General features: G+C 31.9%; 2 protein-coding genes across 3 annotated transcripts; both read right to left on the reverse strand.

Annotated features, from left to right (window-relative positions):
* Positions 1-1,962: 1,962 nt before the first annotated feature.
* On the reverse strand, positions 1,963-18,927 carry LOC144844247 (sodium/hydrogen exchanger 9B2-like). Of its 2 annotated transcripts, none has more exons than XM_078701057.1 (10): positions 18,802-18,927; positions 16,668-17,119; positions 15,148-15,418; positions 14,531-14,813; positions 11,722-11,871; positions 9,758-9,866; positions 5,291-5,427; positions 3,939-4,016; positions 3,107-3,454; positions 1,963-2,439 (listed from the first exon to the last, which is right to left on the reverse strand). In XM_078701057.1, exons 2-9 carry the CDS (start codon positions 17,095-17,097, stop codon positions 3,110-3,112), a joined length of 1,803 nt encoding a protein of 600 aa, XP_078557183.1. In that variant the 5' UTR covers positions 17,098-17,119; positions 18,802-18,927; the 3' UTR covers positions 1,963-2,439; positions 3,107-3,109. The 2 variants fall into 2 exon arrangements, with proteins under 2 accessions (XP_078557183.1, XP_078557184.1); XM_078701058.1 differs by having other exon boundaries at positions 18,807-18,833.
* Positions 18,928-19,399: 472 nt separating this feature from the next.
* LOC144844805 (ubiquitin-conjugating enzyme E2 U-like) lies at positions 19,400-25,649 on the reverse strand. The gene is made up of 10 exons (XM_078701871.1): positions 25,488-25,649; positions 24,657-24,745; positions 24,282-24,366; positions 23,832-23,924; positions 23,424-23,518; positions 23,038-23,164; positions 21,776-21,952; positions 21,096-21,192; positions 20,192-20,310; positions 19,400-19,583 (listed from the first exon to the last, which is right to left on the reverse strand). Exons 2-10 carry the CDS (start codon positions 24,720-24,722, stop codon positions 19,474-19,476), a joined length of 969 nt encoding a protein of 322 aa, XP_078557997.1. The 5' UTR covers positions 24,723-24,745; positions 25,488-25,649; the 3' UTR covers positions 19,400-19,473.
* Between the last annotated feature and the right edge of the window lie 58 nt (positions 25,650-25,707).

Below are 25,707 nucleotides of genomic sequence, written 5' to 3' on the forward strand. Positions count from 1 at the left end.
TAGTGTAATTTTTGTATCCTAGATACATCTGGAGACTTGCTGAAAATGCTTTACAAAATGATGACAATTTCTAAAAATTTACAAAAATGTTATTTTAGAAAAGAAAGTTGATACTCTATGAAAATCCTTTGATTTGTTTTTATTGCTAGCGAAGATTACCGTGCAGATGAAAGACAAGATGTTTACAAAGTTGAACATTTCAAGAAAGCAGTAAATATTAAAGAGAGTTTATGAAGAAGGTCGTACGGGAGGTCATAGAGAAATAAGTTATATTTCTACATGGTAAGTAAGGTCTACAAATAACCTTGCTATATCAATATACACATTGGCTGATTTAAAGTCACAGATAATACTACATCTTGGATTTGATTACAAGCTGAGAGGCAGATTTAGGGATGCCGCAGCAATAGGTAATTTGGAATACAATTACTGTGTATACATGATCGGAGAACATTATATTATGATCTGACATTATCAACAGTTTTAGGCTGAGGGGCATGTTATGATGTGAACATACTACACCATTGGATGATCATATAACTTGAGTCACATTGGTTATATGACATTATAATGTTTAGGAAGGCTGAGGGCATGTTATGATGTGAATATAGAGCAACATTGGATGATCATATAACATTAGTCACATTGGTTATATGACATAATAATGTTTAGGCTGATGGGCACATTTAGCACCCTTAGTTCAAACATGTTAGTACTATTGGATAGAACATACGATTTGACCTAACGTCCTTATATTAATTACATGTTTCTTCATATATGTATTCTGATGTTCAATTTGTTTTTTATGACCTATAGCAGTAATTTTGTTTTGATTTTTAAAAAGTAATTTTAACCAATTTTTTAATATTTTGCTGCCATGTTTTAATCTTTTTGTTTTATGAATAAATACTAATGAAAACACAAGTTGGACCACACCCTTTTCAAATAAATAATTTAAGAATATTTAGTATTGAAAATGATTTTCAGTGGCAGGATTGCTTAAAAGAGGGAATTTCATTTAGCTGCACCAACTAGTGCTACCAACTGGATACACCCATGCTTTTTCGATATTAATGAAGTTGTTTTTAAATGTCTACACAATTTTAGGTAGGTGTTTAATTCAAATTTTAACTGAAAATTAATTTAAAAACATTAATTTGAACTTTTGAATTTGTTAAAAACATGTTGTTTACTTCAATTGACAGTTTAAAAAAAAGAATTTAAGTCTTATTACCGGTATGAATGTACAGGAAAGTGTAAAAAACAAGCAGATTAACTCTAGAGGGCTACATTCATTTAAGTGTAAACACAGAGCAACTCTAGTACCTTGTCTAAGAAAAACAACCGAGACATGGATTGAATTGTTGCTTGAACCAGATACAACATTTTTTTTTTTCAGTTTTCTATCATGAATGACTTCAGAATATTTTGGAGGACACAGACCATTAGCTCCACTCCGTAGAAAAAACAGTAAATGTACACACTGACCATTATTGGACAAACAGGATTAGAGACTGACCGTTATTGAAAATTGCCGGTTATGATCAGCCGGGATGGGAGAACAACAACAATTTGCCTTCTTGCTATTCAATATACATTCCATGAAATTTGTCCCCCAACTTAGGGTATGTTCAGATCTATGGAGTTATGCTTTTGTATCGCAAGCAATGTCATATTATAATTAGCATCGTAACAACAAAGTGTTCAGACACACTTAATTAACGCTTTTGTTAGAAACTGAAGTATCACCGATTTGGGCGAACATCTGGTATGCAGGAGTAAATTTGATTGGTTGGAGGTCAAAATCATTGATGCATGACTTTCGTATCGTAAGCAGCGTACACTAATATTGTACCTTAAGCCGTCGTAACGAATGAAAGATCAGTGTCGCAAGAGGTGGTTTCCACTCATCTTTCTTGGTTCAGACCTCTGCCGCGTACGATATGAAAGCATAAATCTGTAGGTCTGAACAGGCCCTTAATGAAGTACAGATCTGTAATAATGTACTTGACGGGATTCTGTAGACGTGTCACCATAGTTTGATGGTTATTTAAGATCAAACAAATTGTACTTCCAATTATAGTACATGTAAGCTGAATATAAGTTATATGCGTGCTTAAAAAACACTTGTGAGTAAATTCAGTATGAAATTATTATTGATTAAATGTTTGAACGAATAAATTAACAATATTATTTGAAAGTGTAATATAAAGTCTTTCCCTCTTTTTTTTTCTTCATCAATCCAACAAAATCCACAACCATGGACGGATTTATCTTGTTTACCGTGCACTCAAGCATGTCGTCTTGTGTTGTGCCACATTGTTTCGTCACAAATGTTTGGCATATTGTTGATTAATGAAACCAACAAAACAAACATACAACATAAGTTTACCTGATGAGAATGATCTTCCTCTGACGTCATCATCAGTACTGTGTTACCTGCAATAAGACAATATTATTAGTTTTAATATTTAAATGTAGACTATGAGTCTTAAATACAGGAGATCATCTTTCAGAAAAAGCTGTAAGATGGAAATGTTGCTTATATTCAGCTTATATTTCAAAGGGTCCAAATGCTGATTTTTTTAAGACTGTCTGTGGACCTAGCCTGGTTTTGCAGAAAGTTTGATATTGTGAATTATTTTTAATGCTACCTATTAGCCATTTAAACAACATAACGTTTGTTATGCTCAATATTTTATCTCTTTTTTTTCTTTTCATGTATTATACATATATGTATTGTCGGGGCCCTCATGAGACAAGCATTTGCCTTAGTGTGAGCCCCATTTATTATTGTTATAACTGAATAAATGTGTATGAATAAATGAGTGTTATAAAAGAATTTGGGATCTTTTGGTCATCAAGTCTTGGGAGAGTGTCCAGTTTCAAAGAGTTTGGTATTAGGAGAGTGGACTGTATAATAAAGCTCTGTCTACACTATCAAACTAGTTTGACAAAAAAAGTGTGATGTGCCCAAATATGGTAGTGATATGACATCATCCTGTCCTTATATGGGTTATATAAAGTTTGATAGTGTAGACAAGGCTTAATACAGTATATAGATTCATAAACTAGTATTAAACAAAAACCAACATAAACATAAAACCTTTCATATGTCTGTCTCCATATACTGCCGTTCTGGAACCGTTGAGTCCTCTTCCGAATCATATTCCTCAATCGAAATCAGTTTAGGTTTATGCGGTATCTCATCCAAATCATCGTCCCTGACAACAAAGAACCCGCCGCCATTTTCACCCCTCGAGAACACGCTGCGGTTGTAAAATGGATCATCGCCATCTTGATAAATATCAGAGTTTCTAGTTTCATCTTCTTCATCTTCAAAATCCTCATCGTCTTGAGATGAGTGGTCCAGACATTTTGGGCCGGTTAATGAGATCATGATAGCACCAATTGGAGCAGTGATTAAGATAACCAAAACAGCTAATGTAAGAATCTGATCAAAATATACAAAAGATTATAAGATTACAAATAAGACATAAAATGCAGAATTATTTGTATCTGAACTACAGACCAGAAGAAGATTTTGTAATAAAACCAATAATCAGGTATGTCTTTAGTTTAGTTTGTAACTGATTATTATTTCATATTTTTCTTCTTTATTGTAACATTAAGAATGACTAAAGCTCTGTCTACACTATCAAACTAGTTTGACAAAAAAAGTGTGATGTGCCCAAATATGGTAGTGATATACCCACATATGGTAGTGATATGACATTATGTCCATATATATCAGATTCTTGAAAATATGTTGTTTTATCATATGAAGTTATCTTTGGTTAATTTTATTCTCAATAACTTTACTTTGTTGTTGGGCTTAAAGCAAATGCTTATATGCCCCTCTGGATGTTCCTTCCCAAAGGATCCTAGATGGATCCAGAAGAACGAGTCGGCTCTGACACTCTCCTCGTACAAATTACCTGTTTTGCCATTTCTTGTTCCTGCTCAGGGCGGTTTCTATTGGTTGTTTCTATGAGAGCTGTTGATCCAATAGCAGCCTATAATAAAAACAAAGGAGACAGAATATTATTATTATCATATTAACTTTCTCGTTTGTAATGGTTTATAAGTTTGGAATTGTGAACATCAATGTATTATTCTTTTTCCTAATTTACACATATTGCCAAATAAGGATAGATATAATTGAGTAAGGCATGTGGATGTTGGACTACCGATTGTCCTGTGCTGAGCCTGCGTCATGGGAGTATTTTTCCATATGATCCATAAAATGACCAGGGTAATAATGTGGAGCGTTTAGAGGCTTTGTGCATGAAGCGCTATATAAGAATGACATATTATTATTATTATGGATTCTATGTTCATTGTGTGTGTTCACAGTAAAACATACATAAGACGCTCTACACAAACAAGTCTAACTACTAAGTTTTTGGGAGTAGAGTTGCTTTAGAAAAAAATAATATTTTTATTTATTGAATGACACATTTTTAGAAAACAATAAAAATGATATTGAAAAGGTGTTAAAACTAATACTGTACTATACTGTGTTGTAAACAGGAACACTGTGACCTAGACCTATTGATCTATTCCTAAGGAAATGCAGGTATGTAGAATAGGAAGTAGAATTCACCAAGGGTTTGAGAGAAAAAGGATGCTTATGTTACAAACTGTCGTATTATTAAGATAAGTCAATTTCTGCAGAACAAAATGTTATTACAATAGATACAGGCCTTATCTTTTAAGGCGAGCGAGTGCGATCACTAACCTAACACACTCCTAAACTGCACTTGAGGAGTGTGATTTACAACACACTTAAATTTGGTAGACTTCTACACACCAAAATACAAACAGCACACCTGAATGTATTGAGGAGTGCAATTTTTAGCACACCTACAATTTTAAAAAGACAAGGCCTATAGATAAAGACTCTATTCAAGTCAGATTTAGGTCCAATTTGTAAGAAAGTTTAAATTGTCACCTATTTTATTACTGTGTAATTAATGTCTTGAAAAGACAATAAATTACAATTAAAATTTAAGCCTAGTATTTGATAAACTCAATTCAAGGCTTGGAATGTGGGCCTGTATCGCATATGCAAATCATTTTATACAGCAGTCCTATTTGATTTGACTGTAGTAAAGGCACTCCAAGTTAACTTTGCCATATTGTGTCAAAATTAAATTTATATTTTTAAGGTGAACGATGTCTTCAATATGGTCATCCAAGAACTTTTTGTTTCCTTGATAACATTTAACATCTTTTTTGTAAAAAAAAAAAACAAATAAAACTGAAACAAAATACTAAAATATTGTACCTGTACTGTAGCTTTTGGTAACCAAGCGAGGGCAGTAAACATTTTTTCCTTTCTGCTCAAATTGCCACATGAAGCTGACAGATAGGTGGCAGCCATCCTCACAACAGATCCAATAAGAATGATCGCAATCCCTAATCCTATCAAAGAACAAAATAATATTCATTGCTGTTAATATCCATAGACAAGTTATAATTTATAATGGTTAATAATGCACAATATATTATGGTAATAATCTGAAACTGGAGAAAAATACAAATGAGTTAGAACCATCTTACTAAAGCTCTGTCTACACTATCAAACTAGCTTGACAAAAAAAGTGTGATGTGCTCATACATGGTAGTGATATGCCCAAATATGGTAGTGGTATGACATCATCATGTCCTTATGGGCACATCACATTTTTTGGGTCACATAAAGTTTGATAGTGTAGACAGAGCTTTAGTTTGGCTAGACACATTAAGCATACAAAATATGTATTATAATATAGAAGATCTAAAAAGAGATAAAAAGCGATAACTGACCAAAGGCACACCTTGCATTACAAATAATACTACATTTATCTTATTTTCAGGATGGCATCTACACACACATCGTTAGTTCTAATATAATTTGCAATTTCAATTTTCAAAAGCTATGAATTCATTTGTAATTTTAGTAATATAATAATGATGAAGATAGAGACAGACACATGTTTACAGAGAACTACATTACATTCCAGCAAAACAATTTCTTATTAAAATTTTCCATCAAATGTTAAGATCTGATTATATAATGAGTTATTATCAGTAAATGTCTTAAATTATCAAGTTTCGTTTATAGAATACACATACGATACATGTTGGTGTACGCGTACATAGTGCGCGTAACTTCAAACTGGCATATCCGATTGGTTGTATTAGATGGCCCCTTTTTAGGGTGGCTAATTGTTTGAGCTGGTTAACAACATATGAGTATAAAGTGTCTATAGACATTATTTGGTGATTATTTTAATAATTTGTTTAAACTTCTTAAAGAAATGAAGATTTTGCGGATGATTTATAAACCTCTGTCTACACTATCAAACTTTATGTGACAAAAAAATGTTATGTGCCCATATATGGACATGATGATGTCATATCACTACCAATAGGCATATCACTACCATATTTGGGCACATCACACATTTTTTGTCAAACTAGTTTGATAGTGTAGACAGTGCTTAATATTGCAATGTGTTTGTTACAGTGTTGATCCAAATACCATGTTTATTATTCCAAAGAAGATTGGATACTAATTACACAATATTCACACAGTTGAGTACCATCAGCTTATTGTTGTTGTGAATAGTCACTATTTTGATAATATTGTTGCATTCATTGAATCATGCACTTGTCAATTGGCAATGGTATGCCACAATAATTCTAATCCTACAATCAAATCTTTGAATTTACTTATGAAAGTGTGCAAGTATTCTTTTATATTGTTAAAGAGTATTTAGCTGTGAAAAGGACAAACAATATCAAATATTTTGAAGCAGATATTTTGAATTCTATAAAATTATAGGGTGTGCAAAGACTATCTTTCCTGAAATATTTCCCTGAATATTGTAAACACATGCAAACTTTTCTGAAAGATCTAAGAGTCTAATCTCTCTCTCTCTCTTCAGTGGGCTCCATAGACCACGTTTTTTGTACCATTTAATTTATTCCTGTCGTGGACCGGCCCGTGTGTGAGCCTGTGTTAGCTATGTCTACACTATCAAACTTTATTTGACAAAAAAAGGTGTGATGTGCTCATATATGGACATGATGATGTCATTTCACTATCATATTTAAACATATTACTACCATATTTTGGCACATCACACTTTTTATGTCAAACTAGTTTGATAGTGTAGACAGAGCTTAAGATTCTAATATTTATAAAGGTAAACAGATTTTGGATGTTGATTGAAAAATATGTTTGTCCTTTTTGCCTTTGACACAGTGCACTGAAGTATAGCAAACATTCACAATCTTTTTAATAAACTTGATGAGTGATGGAATTAAAAAATTTAACATATCAATGAATCAACTATAGAAAGATATGACTTCAAGTGTGATTATGGGTTTGAAACAGGGTGAAATTGTAATTGTAGGTAATCCTTGGTTTTAAATAAATATTTTTACAAAGAAATTTATGATGGTATTTGCAAACTAAGAGCTGGTTAAGCCGGTGTTTTGGACGCAATGACAGGTGTGTGATCCCCATAGGAATGTTTCTTAGAAATGTAAACATGCTTAAACGTCCTTTAAAAAACTGGTCAGAATTCATGGTCTAGAGTCACTTAAATGTTTTAGAGCAGTCATCAATCTATCTAGGAGGTTATTCAAATCTACATTATATTCAGTTGTTTTGTTGAATTAAACTGTAAAAAAAAGCTGAAGAAAAACAATCAATATTATCAATATTTTTAAATTTAATATAAAAAAAAAAGGTTAATTTACAAGAAGAATTCTATTGAATGGCTATTGATTTTACAGTTATTATTTCATCTTTTCTAGTAGAATTATCATTAACAGGAGAAGTCTAAAGCTCAAAATGTCTAAACCATCAATAAAGATATCGTTTAGCTCAGAGTATAATGACTTGGAATATTAAACTAAATATCTGTCTACACTATCAAACTTGATGTGACGGGAAATTGTGATGTGCCCATATAAGGACATGATGATGTCATATCACTACCATATTTAAGCAAATCACTACCATATCTGGGCACATCACACTTTTTTGTCAAACTAGTTTGATAATTTAGACATAGCTTTAAACGTACACTATATCAATGCCTCATTGGTTTAATGTGAAGATAGAGTCACCAACAACAAACAGACGAGTTGAAACCTCTGTTGAAAAAAGACCCTTTCAATTCAATTTTATTAGCTAACCATCAATAGTAAATATCGACAGACAACACAATGCAAATACATAAGAGAAAACAGATTTCCTCATTTCTCAATTTACAAATCATTTCAGCATTTATAATAGAATATTAAAAACCTATAATGACACTGATATGCATTGTAAACAAAACTGTAATAATAACAGTTTATTCTTATTATACATAATGTATATAAACAAGCTGTCAACGTGCTATACATAGATAGAATGTTTGTAGAATGATATACAGATATTACGCAAAAGGTATCACATAAAACTTCCAACTGAAATAAATAATACTTTAGAGGATTGACAATATATAGCATATATATATTTAGCAAGAGCAGCAGTTGAACTACTGACCTATGCATACCAGATAAATGCAGTAATGATTACATAGAACTTGGATGTTATTTCCATGGGAGCAAAGTACTAAGTTAAGAATAAGCCGAATATTTATGGGCGGCCATTAGGGCCATAATAGTAAAAAATTTAAACAAAAAACAATTTCAAAAAACAAATAACGTTTTAAAAAATCAACGAACAAACTAAAAAAACTACAAAGGAAGATAAAAATTACGAAACTAGTCATTCGTTAAATTTTTACTATAATGGCCCTAATGGCCGCCCATAAATATAGGGGTTGGCCTGGCCAGGAACTTACAGTAATGTACAACTCAATGATAAGTTGCTATGCTGATGAGTAGATGATAACCTACAGTAGCATTTTGAAAAATACTTAAGTACAAACCAATGTATTTATTCAGTACATACCAACATGCACTTAAGCTAGGGCATACCACCTTATATATCATAAAAAGGTCACTGAATTGGTAGATAGAAAGAAATTATGTATCTTATTGTTGAAGTATATTAACCAAACGGTGAACTTTAAAAGATGATTGATTGATTACCTTTCATAAATAGTTGAATGTGTCACAGAGCAAATGTAAAGTATGTGAAACAGCTTCAAGATAACTCCCGAGAGGTAAGGCTAACACAAGATCAGCTGACTGTGTGTAATAGGTGGATAGGTCTGTTCATGGCGGTATCAAATGTTATACCACCATGGTCTGTTAAGCATGTTTGAACCACAGACTTCTTAAGTCTACTAATGATCGCAAGAGCTTCCTGAAATTCCAAGTCATCCTCCCACCTTCCTTTAAAACCTTGTCTACACTATCAAACTTTATGTGACAAAAAAATGTGATGTGCCCCAATATGGACATGATGATATCATATCACTACCATATTTGGGCATATCACTACCATATTTAGGCACATCACATTTTTTTTGACAAACTATGGTATTGATATGACATCATCATGTCCATATATGGTTACATTATTTGTCACATTAAGTTTGAGCTTATCTCCCATGTTTGGACTATGCCTATTTTTTGCTTAACATCTTCAACCAAATAACTTTAATATCTTTCTAGTAGTATATATATCAAAATGCAGATATATAATTACTATTCAATAAACATAGTGTTTCCGTAAATTATGAGGTGTTGTGATAAATATGCTGAATGAATATTATAATCAATAACAGTATACTATACCTACCTACAGTAGAAGGTTGAAGTTCACTAACGGCAACCTCCGCCCCAATCAAACCAAATAAAAGAGGTTCGAAGAACAACCAAAATACAGACACTACATTTCCAACAGGAATCTTAGAAAAAAACAGTAAAAATATTATGAAATATAGTCTCAACTTTTTGTATACCATACTCATGATTACGTTAAGAAATGAATTTGCTAAAATTATGACCTATAAAATGAATGTATTAAAGAAAGAATACAAAATATGAATAAGAAATGAACATGTTAATGAATATGTTAAGATATGTCATTATGAAATAAATATATTTTAGTAATAAAAGAAAAAAAATACTCATTTTTTTCATGAAATTTATTTTTTGTTAAGTACACTGGAGTTGGAGAGTCACACCAAAGGTAACTATATAAGTTTCAAACAATGTATTATTTTATTATAGTATTATTAGTTAATTACATATTTTCAAATTACCGATATTTAACAAAAAAATATCGCTTATTTTAAATGACCTTAATTTATTTAATTACAGAGATATCTATACATAAAAAAATTAAAAAGAAAACAAATTGTATTCATCATGCTAAAATAATATTGAAATTATGAAACCAAAAACAAAACAAAATATTTTTATTTGGAACAAATTTGTTTTGCGAAAATAAAATTAATACGATAAGATCTCATTAATCTGATTGATAATTAAACCATACATAACAATGCGCATTGATAAAAATATGTTCTTTGCGTTTTAGGTGATCTTGACTTTGTGTGACAAAGACATTAAATTATCAAGTATGCTGTGTTTGTTATTGACGTTTCTGCTAACATTTTATTATCCATACGTTTGGTAGCTTTGCTAAATGGCTAGCAAAATCTAGGTAGCTTAAAAGATAGATTTGTATAATAAAAATCCAATTCAACATTCACATAAAAAAAAAGACACTTTTTATTTCTTAAATGTCATTCAAATATACAACATTCACAGGACAAAATAATATGTATATTATTAAATGTCACTCCAATACATAGTCACATGACCAGTGAAAATTTTCACTTAAAAAGTTTGATAAATAATAATTTGATAATTAAGACAAAGTATTAAACATCCAGTAGATTTCTTTTAATTTAAATTTATGGAAAGTTATTTTATAAATCCTTTTGGTATGGCCAAATTGTTTTAATAGATATCACAAAATTATTAAATCTATTTTAATATAACATTCTTTATTCATTCAATCTTTTATTTCGGAATCCCTGGTGCACACAAAACTCTGTGTCTATGACGGACAGACTGCATGGCTTTCTGATTTTAAGTTCTTCTTTCAAGGGAGCCATAAAGATTGGAACGTTGAAGAAGTAAATGTTTGTCTAATGAGGTATAATCCTTTTGTTTGATTCAAGTCCTGGTGGATTTTACTAATGAACAATTGTTTAAATGGATGAGAATCAATACACTCTATGTTTCAAATACTTATAATTGTTTTAAGGTTTGCAATGCGAAATCAATATGTAGATATAAAGTTTGTGGTACACAACATATATATTGTTCTGAAAGAACTGTTGAGTTTCTCGACGTTTGCGATCAATATACTTTGATCGTCATTCTTACGTGCGAGGACGATCCAAGTATATTGATCAAAATTTTCAGGACTATATATACATAGCATACGCAAACTTTACATCTATATTTCAAATACTTGCAAGAAATTTTATGAAAACATTGTTTCTTGCCAAATTTAGTGAACATTTTTTTTATTTATTTGCTATATTAAGTATATTCAATAAAATGAAGACATTTATTTTCTTCTCAATTTGACCATTAGAAGTCAAAAAGTCTTCCACCTGTTTTAAAAACATTTTTAATATTTCATATTTTTTTTTAAAAGAAAACATAAAAATAAATGATACTTTGTGAATTAGAATCTAAGTTTAACCACAGTTACATTATTCATTTAGCGACTACAAACTTTACCTTTTCTTTCTTCCAACCGAGGCCAGCTACAAAAGGAAGTATTAGGCAAGCGAGAGCCCCAGCGCCGGAAAATCCCGCCGATTTAAGACCAAGAAGAGCAAGTACGCTGGATGACATGATCAAAACACTCCTTAATCCTACAACAGCTGACTATAACAAAATAAAGCAATATTATAAGACTAAATAAATAATGTGGCACAGATAAGCTCACTGTGTTTGTCAAGAAGCTTTTGCTAACATGCCCCAGTTATCTACAGCAAACAGCAGCTAGAATTCTTTACAGTACTGTGTGGTACACACTAATACTGTATAGCGCTAAAATTTACACACCCAAAGGAATATTAATATGTCTGAAAAAAAGACTATTAATACACAAGATGAGAGGCAGGTTAACTAGAGCTCATATATTAATTAAGTCCAATGTTAAAGTAACTCGGTCCCATATAAACTCTGTCCCATGTTAATTTAGCCCTTTATCAACTTGGTCCTTTATCAACTCGGTCCCATGTTAACTTGGTCCCATGTTAATTCTACCCTGTATCAACTTGGTCCCATTTCAACGCGGTCCCATTTCAACTCGATCCCATGTTAACTCGATCCCATGTTAACGCGATCCCATGTTAACTCGGTCCCATGTTAACTCGGTCCCATGTTAACTCAGTCCCATATAAACTTTGTCCCATGTTAATTCAGCCCTTTATCAACTTGGTCCCATGTTAACTTGGTCTCATTTTAATTTAGCCCTGTATCAACTCGGTCCCATATCAACACAATCCCATGTTAACTCAGTCCCATGCCAAATCAGACCTGTTCCAACAAATCAAAATTGCTTATATGTTTCACATTAGGCGCTTTATAAATCCAGGATATTATTATTATTATAAATTTTATTACTTTAGAAATAGTGTTTGGCATTTTGTTACTTTACTATGTATTTTGTGGGTTATTCATGTTTTCAAATCACATTAACTTCTTAAAATAATTTGAATTATAGATTAAGTCGATAATACCATAGAATAGCAACAAATATTAATATTGCTGTGTAAGAGTATTGGTTAGTGTAACTTGACATCTATTAAGTAAGCAATTAATTTGAATAATAGTTCAAAGAAATAGAAATAAGGTTGACACGAAAAAACAATGTTTTTTGTTCATTTCAGTTCCCGACCTATATTTCATAAAGCATTCTAACTGGATAAAATCGCCAATGCTAAATTTAAGAAATAATAAAATATGACTTTTTGACCTTTATGACATTTCAATTGTGGTGAATATAGGCTGATGATTTGTTAAGCTCTTAACTGTAATGCACAGATGTTTAAAATAACATGAACATGTTGTTGTTGTTGACAACATGATTGAGAAGGTGAGTGGCCTGCCCTTAACCTTGCATGACACGGAATGTTAATGTTAACTATTTAATGTAATTTCTTCAGTTGTAGAGTGTATTAATGTACATTCTTTAGATCAACACAAATCTAGAATTCACTACCATATCATATAAAATCGGTACTTCGTATGACACGACTCTTGACATTTTTTTTGTTCAAATAGAATAGAAAAAAGAAAAGGATAGGAAGAATCAATATTTCTTTTACTGTATTGTAGAGCTCAAACTTTCATAATTCCTATAAATGTATGACAATTCCAAAAAAAGTTTAAAATATGTTGGTTGTAATTTTTTTTTTTTTTTTAAATGTATCTGTATGTTATCTAAAATATAATCATACAGATACATTTTATTTTTATTTATTATACAGATTTATTTTATAGCAAAATGTGCTTGCTTGCTAGTTGTGTTATTTTCCTAGTTACATTTTTTAGTAGCAAAAAATAGGGTAGGGGTGTTTTTTTTTAATTCACAATAACAAAATGTTATAATTATACAGTACTATTTCTTTCAGAAAGGACTTCATGTACTTTACAGTAGGCTGTACAGAAAGTCTAAACATTTTGTGTTATTCCTTTTTTTAAATAGTTGTATTTTAAATTTTTATTTTTTTCTCTGAAAATAATGAAAACATACAATAGAATCAGTATTGTTGGGGTATGTTTGAATCTGTACTTCAGAGGTTGTAATACCCTCAGCGAGTGTTAGCTAAAGAGACGCCTCAATATCGATTTAATACACAGATTTAGTCTTAACATGAAATTATTAATACCATTATGCGACTGAATAGGTAATCGTATATGAATGCTACAGTAGGCTATCCAACAGCATTAAGTACCAAGGACAAATATATATATTTTAATAATGTTCTCATAAGTATTAATAATGTAAGCAAGTACATTAAGTGTTACAATTGGGAGCAGTTTATCTACTAAATAATAATATTTAGTGATTTAAATGTCATGAAGTGTTAGTAATTAAAATGGATCAGGTGTTTTAATTAATGAGTGATTTGTTATTGAACAGAGACTGAATCACTTTTATACAAAAAGAGCTTTAAATCTAGAACAGTTATAATGCTGCCCACTTTTTACTTTCTCTGCTTTAGGTCTATTTGCATTATCTCATCTAAAGCTCTGTCTACACTATCAAACTTTATGTGACAAAAAAATGTGATGTGCCCATATACGGAAATGATGTCATATCACTACCATATTTGGGGATATCACTACCATATTTGGGGATATCACTACCATATTTGGGCACATCACACTTTTTTTCCAAACTAGTTTGATAGTGTAGACAGAGCTTTACTGCTATATGATTTCAATCATCCTATTTAACTTTTAAATAAACAGTCCCCTTTCACACATAACTATACACACCCTGTATTATATTAGTATTTAGTTACTGAATTACCTGATTCTTATTAGGCAAAAACCAAAGTATCATGCCAACAACTAAACCGACACAACTTCCGAGAACAACTTCTAACGGGCCTCTGAGAATCGTAAACACCATGTTTGATGACGAAAATACTGTTGCTAAAAGAACACCAAAAACGCTGATAGCAAACACATTGTCTATGCTAGCTGACGCAATGATTAAGGTAGGAATACCCTTGACCAGTCCGAACCCTCGCTCTTGAAGGACTAGTAAAGACGGTACGACTACAGCTGGTGAAACGGCAGCAAGCACAAATCTGTGATAAATAAACGCATTGATTTAAAATAAATTTATTTACAAACAAAACTTTTAAAGAAATGCGTATTATTGATTTTTAAAAATGCATAAAATTTATTATTGTATTTTTAAAAAGCGAACAAACTTGACAAACTTCTAAACTATGCAACTTAGTGGTAATGGTAAGGTGAACAATGAAATGAAAAATAAAACACAAAAAAATGTAATTGAACGAGAATTCAAAACAAAGAGAAAAGCTTAGCAAGACTATTAGTTAGTAACTATTAACTTGCAATTTCTTCATTCCTACTTCTACTGTATAAAATAAAAAGTGCTTTAAATACTTTACTTACCCTAACATGAACGCCCACAACCATGGAAAACCCAAAAGCAAAACTGCTGCTACGGCAATAGAACAAGCCTCGAACAACGTTGGCAAAAACGCTAGTCTCAGACAAGCATATTTCAGACGTTGTAAAGCTTTCGCGTCTACTCCAAGACCAGCTCGAACAAGAATAACTGCTAAGGCTATGTTACGCAATACTTCAGACCACGCGGGTGTGATATCGTTTGCAACATCTATATATGGTACATTTGCTAACAATAAACCCACAATCAGCATGCCTGCAATCACAGAGAAATTTTCATTTTTATATAAAAAAAAAAGGATTTTAATAAATCTAAAAAATTGATTGGCTATTATCAGTTTGTCAATCTTGTATAGTGCTTTAAATGCTCAAAGCTTTTAAGCGCTTCTCATTATTACCCCAGCCATTGGATCAAACGCATACAGTATGGATAGCTTGCACAATTAGATCAAGACATGACTTTGCGCTGATTACTAGCTGCATTATGGGAGTAAGTTTCCATACATGTTTGAGCCACTGGGATAATAATGACTGGGGTAGTAATGTTCAGCGCTTAGAGGTTTCACAACATTAGCCGCTATATAAATCCAGGATATTATTATTACTATTAATTATACAGCTACAGTAGTAATCAGTGTAATAGTGTTTCACTCTACTAACAGCTATCCATTTACACTTGGGTGGAGAGAAGCAAACTTAAGTAAAGTGTATTGGCTGTTAGGACACAAACAAGCAATGCAACAAGTCCAACGTCTATTTTAACACTGCCCCATATGCCCTGTAAACCCACATTGGGCGAACTTCTTTGGAGGTACACACCTAATTGGTGACAGTGGCTTAGGCTGCTTTTGTGCTTTCCTGACAGCTAGTGACTATGATTTTATATTTTCTCGTTGCGTCATGTTTGTTTAATTTGTTGATATTTTGTAAAATGTATCTTTTGCCTGAATAAATAATAATAATAACTACTGTATTATCTAGGACATACTGTACATACATAATAAATACTAACATAATGGAGAGGCAGAAGCAGAAGAAAACAGCAGCTGTCAATAAATTCAATAAGTAGGTTATAAAACATCATACAGGCAAAAAAAAGTTGATTAAAATGTTGTATATTAACCTTATTATTACAATGTTTGTAGGCTTTTTAAATATTATTTATTAAAAACTCCTAACATAATACAAAATAGTGCTCAGTTTAGACATCTTATTTCAATCAGAATATTTAAAATTCAATTGTTGTTGTCTGGATTGGGCTGAGTTCGTTGTGATGTTAATGCTTGGTTCCCACTAGCAACGCAAAAATAAGAAGTAAGAAAATGCCCTTCCCATAATTGTGTTTGCCCCCGCCTGCGTTAAATCAAACCTGCTATGTTTGCAGCATTGTTGCGTCGTCGGTTCCCACTTGTGATTACGCAATACAGTACTTTGCGTTGATACGTCGTTGTGTTGCATCCTAGTGGGAACTACACTTAAGTAAGCATGATTGCGTCAGGACTTACCTAAAAGTGGAGGCATTTTGATAAATGAAATGAGAATTCCACCAATTTTACAACAAACAAGAAGAATATAGAGTGAGAATAAGTTGCCACCTGGAAGTGCATCCTGTCCTGCTATTGACCAGACAGCGGCCCAAATGACACCAACAACAAGCACATAAGTTAATGTCTTAGCCAAGGTTCCGTGTGGCGGACACATAAGGGCGTATTTACAGCGATCTATTCGTGAAGGTTCTTCCGGTAGTGGATTGAGTCGCGTAATCCACGGACTGAACGCGATGATGCAGGAGTCCGAGAACCTTGTGCAACACGTGTCCGCAGCTGACGCCATGTGACCACCTAAATTTTCGTCGGTTTTATATTTTTTTAACTTTCCATTTTTGTCGGATAGTATTTGTGTATCTGAGAAAGATACTTTCTTGTGTTCATTCATTTTTATTGATTTATTCCGGATTCTGAAAAACATAATAAGAGCAATTTCATTTTGAAAAATATATTATAATTTATATCATAAAATAGTTAATTAATTAATAAATTAATCTGGAATGTTGACATTGACAAATGATAATTTAATTTAATTTTAATTTTTTAAACACAAAAACTATAACAGAACTTTAAACCTAAAAACATTCAAAATATTGTAACATTTCAAATCTAAAGCTCTGTCTACACTATCAAACTTGTGACAAAAAGTGTGATGTGCCTAAATATGGTAGTGATATGACATCATCATGTCCATATGGGCACATCACATTAAACTTTGATAGTGAAGACAGAGCTTAACATATTATGCATTACCAATACCTGTATTTCATTTTCTAACAAAATTTTTAAATCTAATTCTAGATTTTATATATTTCCTGCACCAGACGTTAAAGGCTGCAGATATTAAAACTGATATTGTTAACCACACAACAAGATATACTTTGCTTTTTCACTACTAGTTTAAAAGTAGCATCAGCAAATCTCCTTGGGCACACCTCTGTTTAAACTTCCTAGACCTGGCCCAGATTACATAGCACAGTAAGTTAGATCTTTTAGTTATGATAATTTGTACTTATTAAAATTCATAGGCCATTTTGCCTTAATGATTCTTAATATGAAGCTGCCTACTTTGTATAATAGCTTTAATAATATTCTGCCTGCACAGAATGCAGAAATTAATCAAGGCCATCGAAAGTAAAGCAGTCTGGCTTTTTAACATGCAACTAACGCTGTTCAGTGACATCATCATTCATTTTACGCTTTATTGCCTTTGTCTGCCCATTCAATTATTAATAAAATAATTACTTTTTTAAACTTTTATATTCCAAAAGTTAAACAAAATTGTATTTTCTTTTTGTAGAATGATGACACGTTCACAGGTTTCAATTTCAAAAGTAATAATATACGAACTTTAAAATTATAAATTTTATTTTACAATTTTTATTCTATTTTTTGCCTTTGCAGCAGATTGCAAAAGGTAACATAAAAGTTTATTATAAATTAGAAATAAGAAATGTTAAAAATCATACAAACAAACAAAAATGTGATTGTTTAATTAATGAAATGTTATGGATAAAAGAGTTGAAACCGTCACTCAGTCACTGCGTCACTTAACAAACAAAATGAGTTCAATAAAAAAAAATTATTTAACAACTAACGAGAGGAGGAGGTTATCTTTTGAGGCTTTTTAGTCTTTGTAATTAATTGTTTATAGTATTTGTTAATTTTACTAATTTGTTCTTGAGAATAGTTCCATGATGGTTCCAAAAGAAACGTCGATCTTTTTTGTTAATAGTCATTAAATTTTATTTTTAAAATTCTGTATTTACCTAAAAAAAGCAAAAACAAACTAAAACTTAAGAGTTTAAGGTTTTGTTATGATACGGGTACACCAAGATAAACAAAATAGTTTAAGTAATAATATAGGCACGAATATAGGATGTAATCATATACTGTACAAAGAACCTCTTCCACTTAAATAGTCAACAACAACAGTAATAGATATAAAACTGCTCACACGCGAGCCGCTACGTCCTGAATTGACATACTACCACCACCAGCCACCTGTCTGCTCTCCTCCTCCGCCGAACGTCAACACAATTGAAATTCACCGGGCCTAGCCAAATAATGAAGGTATACAAAATCCACTTACATTACACGTAAAATATTCAAAATGCTATTTAATCCAAGTACTTTCAATTAATCCTCCAGGTTAACTATCCAAACATTTTAACCGTGATCATTGTAGTATCATCCCAACACAAACAAATGAGAAAGAGTCAAAAAGACAAATCTCTGCAGATTTTTTGCTGCTGGTAAAAAAAGAGGGCGGCAAACTGATAATCCCGACCTATCATCAAAGATGGGTACGGGTTTTAAAATTTTTTTAAACCAGAGTTATTGTATTTTTAGTAAATAATTCCTGTACACAACTTCCATGGATAAAAAAAAATCAGAGTTCGAAAAACATACATATACGTACTGTACATTCTTCTGAATTCTTACCAGAGATGATATCTCGATAGTTATTATTCACTTTCCAACAAATTTCTGAACAAATTTGATATGACGTTGCAACATGTTATTGTAGTATTTTAGACAAAACTACTAAGTGTGAATTGTTTCATTTTTTCCCGATATTACTATATATAATATTTATAAATAATTTAATATTAAATGAATGACACAAAAAACAAACAATATCAAATAGAGTCCATTTATTAGAATTACTTTGGTGCACTCCTTGCTATCCCTCTCCCCACCCACCCACCCACCCTATAATACATCATTTATTCATTACTAACATGATGGTTAACTATTATGGTCAATGTAAGCTGTCTTCATCCAGACTGTTAGTCCACTCTAGTAAGTCGTCCGCATCTTTATCCTCCCACGGTTCGCCAATTTCACTTGCTGCCACTGATGGAGGAGGAGCTAAAGAAAATAAAATATTCCAAATATTGATAAAATGATAATCAATAATTATTCTTTATACCAAACAAGGAAATTAGTTTTATTATCTTCCATCATAGATCTAAATTTTTTAAATTGCAATAAAAAAAAAAGGACATTTAGGTAAACTTCAATGTTTAGTAATTGTCTATGTCTATTGTGTAACCTTTCATCGCATCCAGTAATCTTTAATCATCAAAAATAGAGACTTGACATCCAGAATCTACAAATAACACTTTCAACAGTGTTGTTCCAAAATAAACACAACCTGACTCCACAACAACACAAGTCTCTCTGTCAACACCCTCTATTTATAGTCGAGTGACATCACTTATAGGGTTACAATTTTTCTTTTTGTTTATGGGTCTTGCATGACAAGAAATCTCTTCTAGCAAGATCCTCTATTAATTGTATTTTTGTATCTGTCTCATTATAAATTACCACTCTTTTTATTGTATTGCTTTTTACCATTGATAGAAACTAATAAATGTTGAATTATATATTATAATTGCATGAAAGTTCAGCTTTATCAAACTTAATAAATGTTTAGAACGTTTTATCAACAATTAATACAAAGAAAATTCATTTACCTGCTTTTTTTGGAAGATAGATTTTCTTCATTTTGTTAATTGTTTCCAGCCTATGTTGACGACTAGTTTCTTCTTTTGTTGGTTGTGGTCCAAACTTTCCATACATTATAGAATTGTGTCTAATAAAACAGAACAATAAAATATACATGATCTTGAAAGAACTGTATTTTACTTTTTTTTATATGATTATTTCCAATTTACAGTTAAATCAAAATCTCTACCATCTCAACATAGATAGAATCAAACTCTATGAATGTGTGTAACTCTCCCGAAAACACAAGCTTTCTAAGGTTCCAAATACGTTCATATCATTGTATTTCAAATGCATTCAATTTTGGGCACAGGAAATAGTGGTTGGTGTACAGACACTGTACCCTTATCATCACATCAGTAAAAAGTAACCAGGTTTGTATAGTGTGAAGGTGATTTTGTGGAAAATTAACTCTAAATCTCTGCCTACACTATCAAACTTTATGTGACAAAATGTACCCATATATGGACATGATGATGTCATATCACTACCATATTTAAGCATATCACTACCATATTTGGGCACATCACACTTTTTTTGTCGAACAAGTTTGATAGTGTAAACAGCTTTTGGTTCTGAGGTAACTAAGTAGTTATTGTGCATGTATACTTGCTTTGGTAATTAAAAAACCAATCTAGAAATTTTGGAAGGTTTGTGAATGTGTTTATGAAAACATGTAATATGTCGGGAGATCAAAATATATAACTTCAAATTCAAGGTATTTTGAATTTGTGCTGTAAGCTTGTTTAAAATCACTTTATATGTTACCACTTGTAACAATTTTTGCACATGTGAATAGGGTATTCAGGCATCGATATTATCATCTAGATTCCCAATTGTAACTGTAATAAAAGCTAAAATGTTAAAACCTACTCTTCAAGTTGCTTCTTCATATGTTCATGTAACTCTTCTAATGGTAGACCAAAGTGAGCAGTTTGCAACTTGCGATTCTCTTTGATTGATTCTAGAACTGCAAATTAAGCAAATTTTAAAAATGATTTATATCAAACATTCCAATATTTGCAACAGAGCTTTTGTTGAATCTGATAGTTTGAGGCAATTTGAATAAAGTACAATTTATGGGCAAAACATATGTCCAATACTTAGCTCTTTGGCGCAATGCTACATTGTAGGAGTAATGTTATCCTCATGTTGGTACAGTACCTGCTGCTTCCTTAGCCTTCAATATAAACCTAACTTAAGGTATGAACCTGATCTGGAGGTCATGAGTTTACACCCGAAAATTACTTTTTTGCAAGCGTTCTCAAATTTATCAAACTACATTATTATTATATATCATGCATTGTTAAATCTTAAGGCTCTTTCTTAAGGCTCTCTCATATATTTGGCACCAATGCACTATATTAAGCTCTGTCTAAACTATCAAACTATGTGACAACAAAATGTGATTTGCCCATATATGGACATGATGATGTCATTTCCCTACCATATTTGGGCATATCACTACCATATTACTTTTTTGTCACATAAAGTTTGATAGTGTAGACAGAGCTTAATACAGTGCATTGGCGTCAAATATATGTAAAACATACGTGGGTTCTTTATGTCTGATGATGACTTAGAGGTTGCAATACCACTCCATGTTGTATAGTACTCATCAAAAGATAGACGAGCTGGATGATGACCTCTAGTACCATGTGACAGGTCAATCTCATCTAGCTGTTCTTCGTCTTGTTTATCTGTCTGTTTTTCATGGGGATCAAGTCCAGCTAAATGAAAATAAGTTTTTATTTCAATTTATTCACACAATTTCCTCACATGACTAAACAACAAATAAAAGCAGTTGGTCTATTTCTTTTTACAGTAAAACCTCTATTAATTGGACAGACAAATTCAGGACCCAACAAAAGAATTGCCCATTTCACAGGATAGGTTTTGGCCGTAGTGTTAAAACATATATTGCAACTCAATTATTTAACACAGGTACGTGTCCCCTTAAAATTAGGGTTTCCCCTGAATAGAGGTTGGCCATATTGTTAAAACATATATCACCTTTCAATAATTTTACATGTATTTCCTCCCCTTAATTATGGTGTCCCCTGAATAGGGGTTGGCCATATTGTTAAAACATATACTGTATCACCTTTCAATAATTTTACATGTATGTCTCCCCATAATTGTGGTGGCCCTTGAATATGGGTTGGCCATATTGTTAAACATTATTATCTTTCAATAAATTTACAGGCATGTCTCCCCTTAATTGTGGTGGCCCTTGAATATGGGTTGGCCATATTGTTAAACATTATTATCTTTCAATAAATTTACAGGCATGTCTCCCCTTAATTGTGGTGGCCCTTGAATATGGGTTGGCCATATTGTTAAACATTATTATCTTTCAATAAATTTACAGGCATGTCTCCCCTTAATTGTGGTGGCCCTTGAATATGGGTTGGCCATATTGTTAAACATTATTATCTTTCAATAAATTTACAGGCATGTCTCCCCTTAATTGTGGTGGCCCTTGAATATGGGTTGGCCATATTGTTAAACATTATTATCTTTCAATAAATTTACAGGCATGTCTCCCCTTAATTGTGGTGGCCCTTGAATATGGGTTGGCCATATTGTTAAACATTATTATCTTTCAATAAATTTACAGGCATGTCTCCTCTTAATTGTGGTGTCCTCTGAATTGGGGTTGGCCATAGAGTTAAAGCATTTATTGCCTGCCGTTCGTTTTATATTAAAGTGTCTCCTTTAATAGGAGGTTCCTAGAAGAGGTGTCCCAAATGAGTGGATTATACTGTATACTATAAAATAACTATGACATTGATGATTGCGTGTTGTGTCTCACCATCTATTCTCCTGCTAGCATTCACACAATCAAGCACAACTTGCCGATATAACTCTTGTGATTGTTCATATATATCAACTGCTTCTGTATTTATAGCATCTTGCAAAACAGGGTTTGACAACATCGTCTGACAAATAATTTAAAATTAAAATAAACATCATTTAAAATAAATATTGATAGATAATAGAATCTTTAAAAAAATGTCTTTGTTAATTAGGTGTGATGAGTAACATTTATTTTGTTTCTTCTTTCTCTTGTTTCTGATTTTCAAGGTAAATTTTGAGTGGAGGGTTTTTATAGATATATAATATAAAATATATTTCACAGTGGCAGTGAAAAGTATGAGAGGCAATGGAAGGTAATTTTATTTTGTGCTAATTAAATACCTGTAACATGATTAGTATAAATTGCACTCCATACGATGTATCCCACATATCAGGCTGAAGGAATTCAACACAAGGCTTGCCTGTGCTCATGTCAACTTGAAAAAGAAAATGAAATTATCTGATTGAGTAGTTATCAACTAAACCGTATTTTCAAAGAAAAAAATAAAACTATTTATGGCAGATTTTAAAGCATTTATTGATTACTTCTAAAGTAATCAAAGTTAAAGGGTCTTTCACACCTGTTCCGGCACGGTTCCGGTCCGGCGAATCGAACGTCAATGTTTTGTTTTTACAATGTTCCATGCGCCAATGTTAATGAAAATGTTCTCCTCAAGTACAGCAACATACAATTATTTGTTTAATTGACTATATTAAAATAAAAATGGCATTGGCGTTGAGACAACTTACTATTTGGATGAAACGGTATTGTGTGGAAGAAGACATTAGGTGCTACTTGGTTGTAGTTCTCACAAAACTGCAAACTTACAACAAAGATTCCACCTGAAAGAATAAAATGAATGTAAGGCCATGTTTCCGCAGACATAACAAAAATTATCGGTTAATTGTTTAACCAATCAGGTAATCAATAAAAAATCAAGTGCGTATGATCAATCATTAGTGTAACTTTTAGGTCAAAGGTTAAACATTATCGCATTGATCCAAACTATCTTATAAATATTATGGTTAATTTTCTCTTGAGTGGAATCGGTTAAACCCTGTTTCCACAGGAACTTAATCAGTTGAATTTGTTGTGGTCGGTTAATTAACTTTCATTTTAGATATTACATAACACACTTAGCTATATGACATGCTAATGATAAAAGATATGACATGAATATAAACGTGTAATAACTGTACCTTCCCACACCGTGTCCTTAAGGCCTGTTATCTTAGCAGTCCATTCTAAAAAGTTATCTTCTGCAAATGGATGGGCCTCTATTCCCTAAAAATGAACAAAAATTAAACATTAATAGATTAACCTGATGCTTTGGCACAATCTTTCAATACAATTAAATGTTCATTCTATCATAGGGAATGTGGCTAAACTACAGTACAGACTCCTAACTACTACTTGACCATCCACCCTACATTAAACAACTTTAATCAGAAACTGCAAAAAATATAACAAATTTGAATGATTATTTACAATAAAATTGTCTGCAAGAAATGCGTTGCATCACTGCAATAATAAATACTTCATTTATATTCTTTTTCATTTTAACAAAATCTTACCCATGTAGGATTTTTCTGCATCATAACATACTCTTTTTGTAGCAACATATGAGCTCTACAAAACATTTTGAAAGTCGTATCATCCAGTCCTATATAAAGATAATAAGTGCCAGAATTAGTTTGATTGTTGCAGTAACATTCAGTGTGTCCAGCACAGATTTTTTATATTAAATTATTATTTTGATTTTATTAATTATTACAGTATTATTAAATAAGAAGGTAGTATTGCAATTGAATAATCTCTTCCTTTGTGCAGCATTCTCACAAAACATTTTGTGCTCTAGGCTAGACTTGTAGGTGTTTAGAAACAGTTTAATAAAACTGCGCCATTTGTTTTTTGAGCAAGATGGTAAATAACCGATAAACGACGTGTTTAGAGTTTCGTCAGCAGAACACAATTTATTGATCAATTACAAATAGCTCATGCATGCACATTTTCACAAAATTGTTTATTAACACACTGATTCATTTGACCGGTTTGTTGGTGTAGTGATATAGACCTAGCATTGATTGCAACAGGTAGAAATCAAGTGATTTTGTAGGCTCTCTTTAAAAAAAATTAATCTCTATAAATTAAAATAATAAGAACATAACAAAGAAAACACTCCACCCTAGACTACACACCACTTCAGTTTAGGTCCTAACAACATATTTTTAATAAAAAATCAAGTAAGGTAATTTTGTTGCTCTAGGCCCTCGCCAGCTCCATGATCAGCCGACAAAGAGCATCACACAGCCGGCTGGGGATGCCCCTGAAGCCTGAAGGTGGTGTAAACAAATCGTTAATTTGCCTGGGTCTGGTCGGCCTAGCTGTAGAGCTATTTAACTTACCAATTTACATTCTAAATTATAAAATATTTCTCTAAATTGCAAAATGTAAACCTATTCATAGTTATCTGATAGTAAAATAACTATAAAAATGTATAAAGATTGTTTTAAAACAGCTAGAAGAGGCACTTTTATCTCTTTAAACGCATTCAATCTCCACGACGACGAAATATAACTTTATTATACTATAGAGGGCGTAGTCACCTAAAATAATTTTTTGTTT

The sequence above is a fragment of the Antedon bifida genome, chromosome 6 (assembly GCF_963402885.1).
Source record: "Antedon bifida chromosome 6, ecAntBifi1.1, whole genome shotgun sequence".
Classification (NCBI taxonomy): domain Eukaryota; kingdom Metazoa; phylum Echinodermata; class Crinoidea; order Comatulida; family Antedonidae; genus Antedon; species Antedon bifida.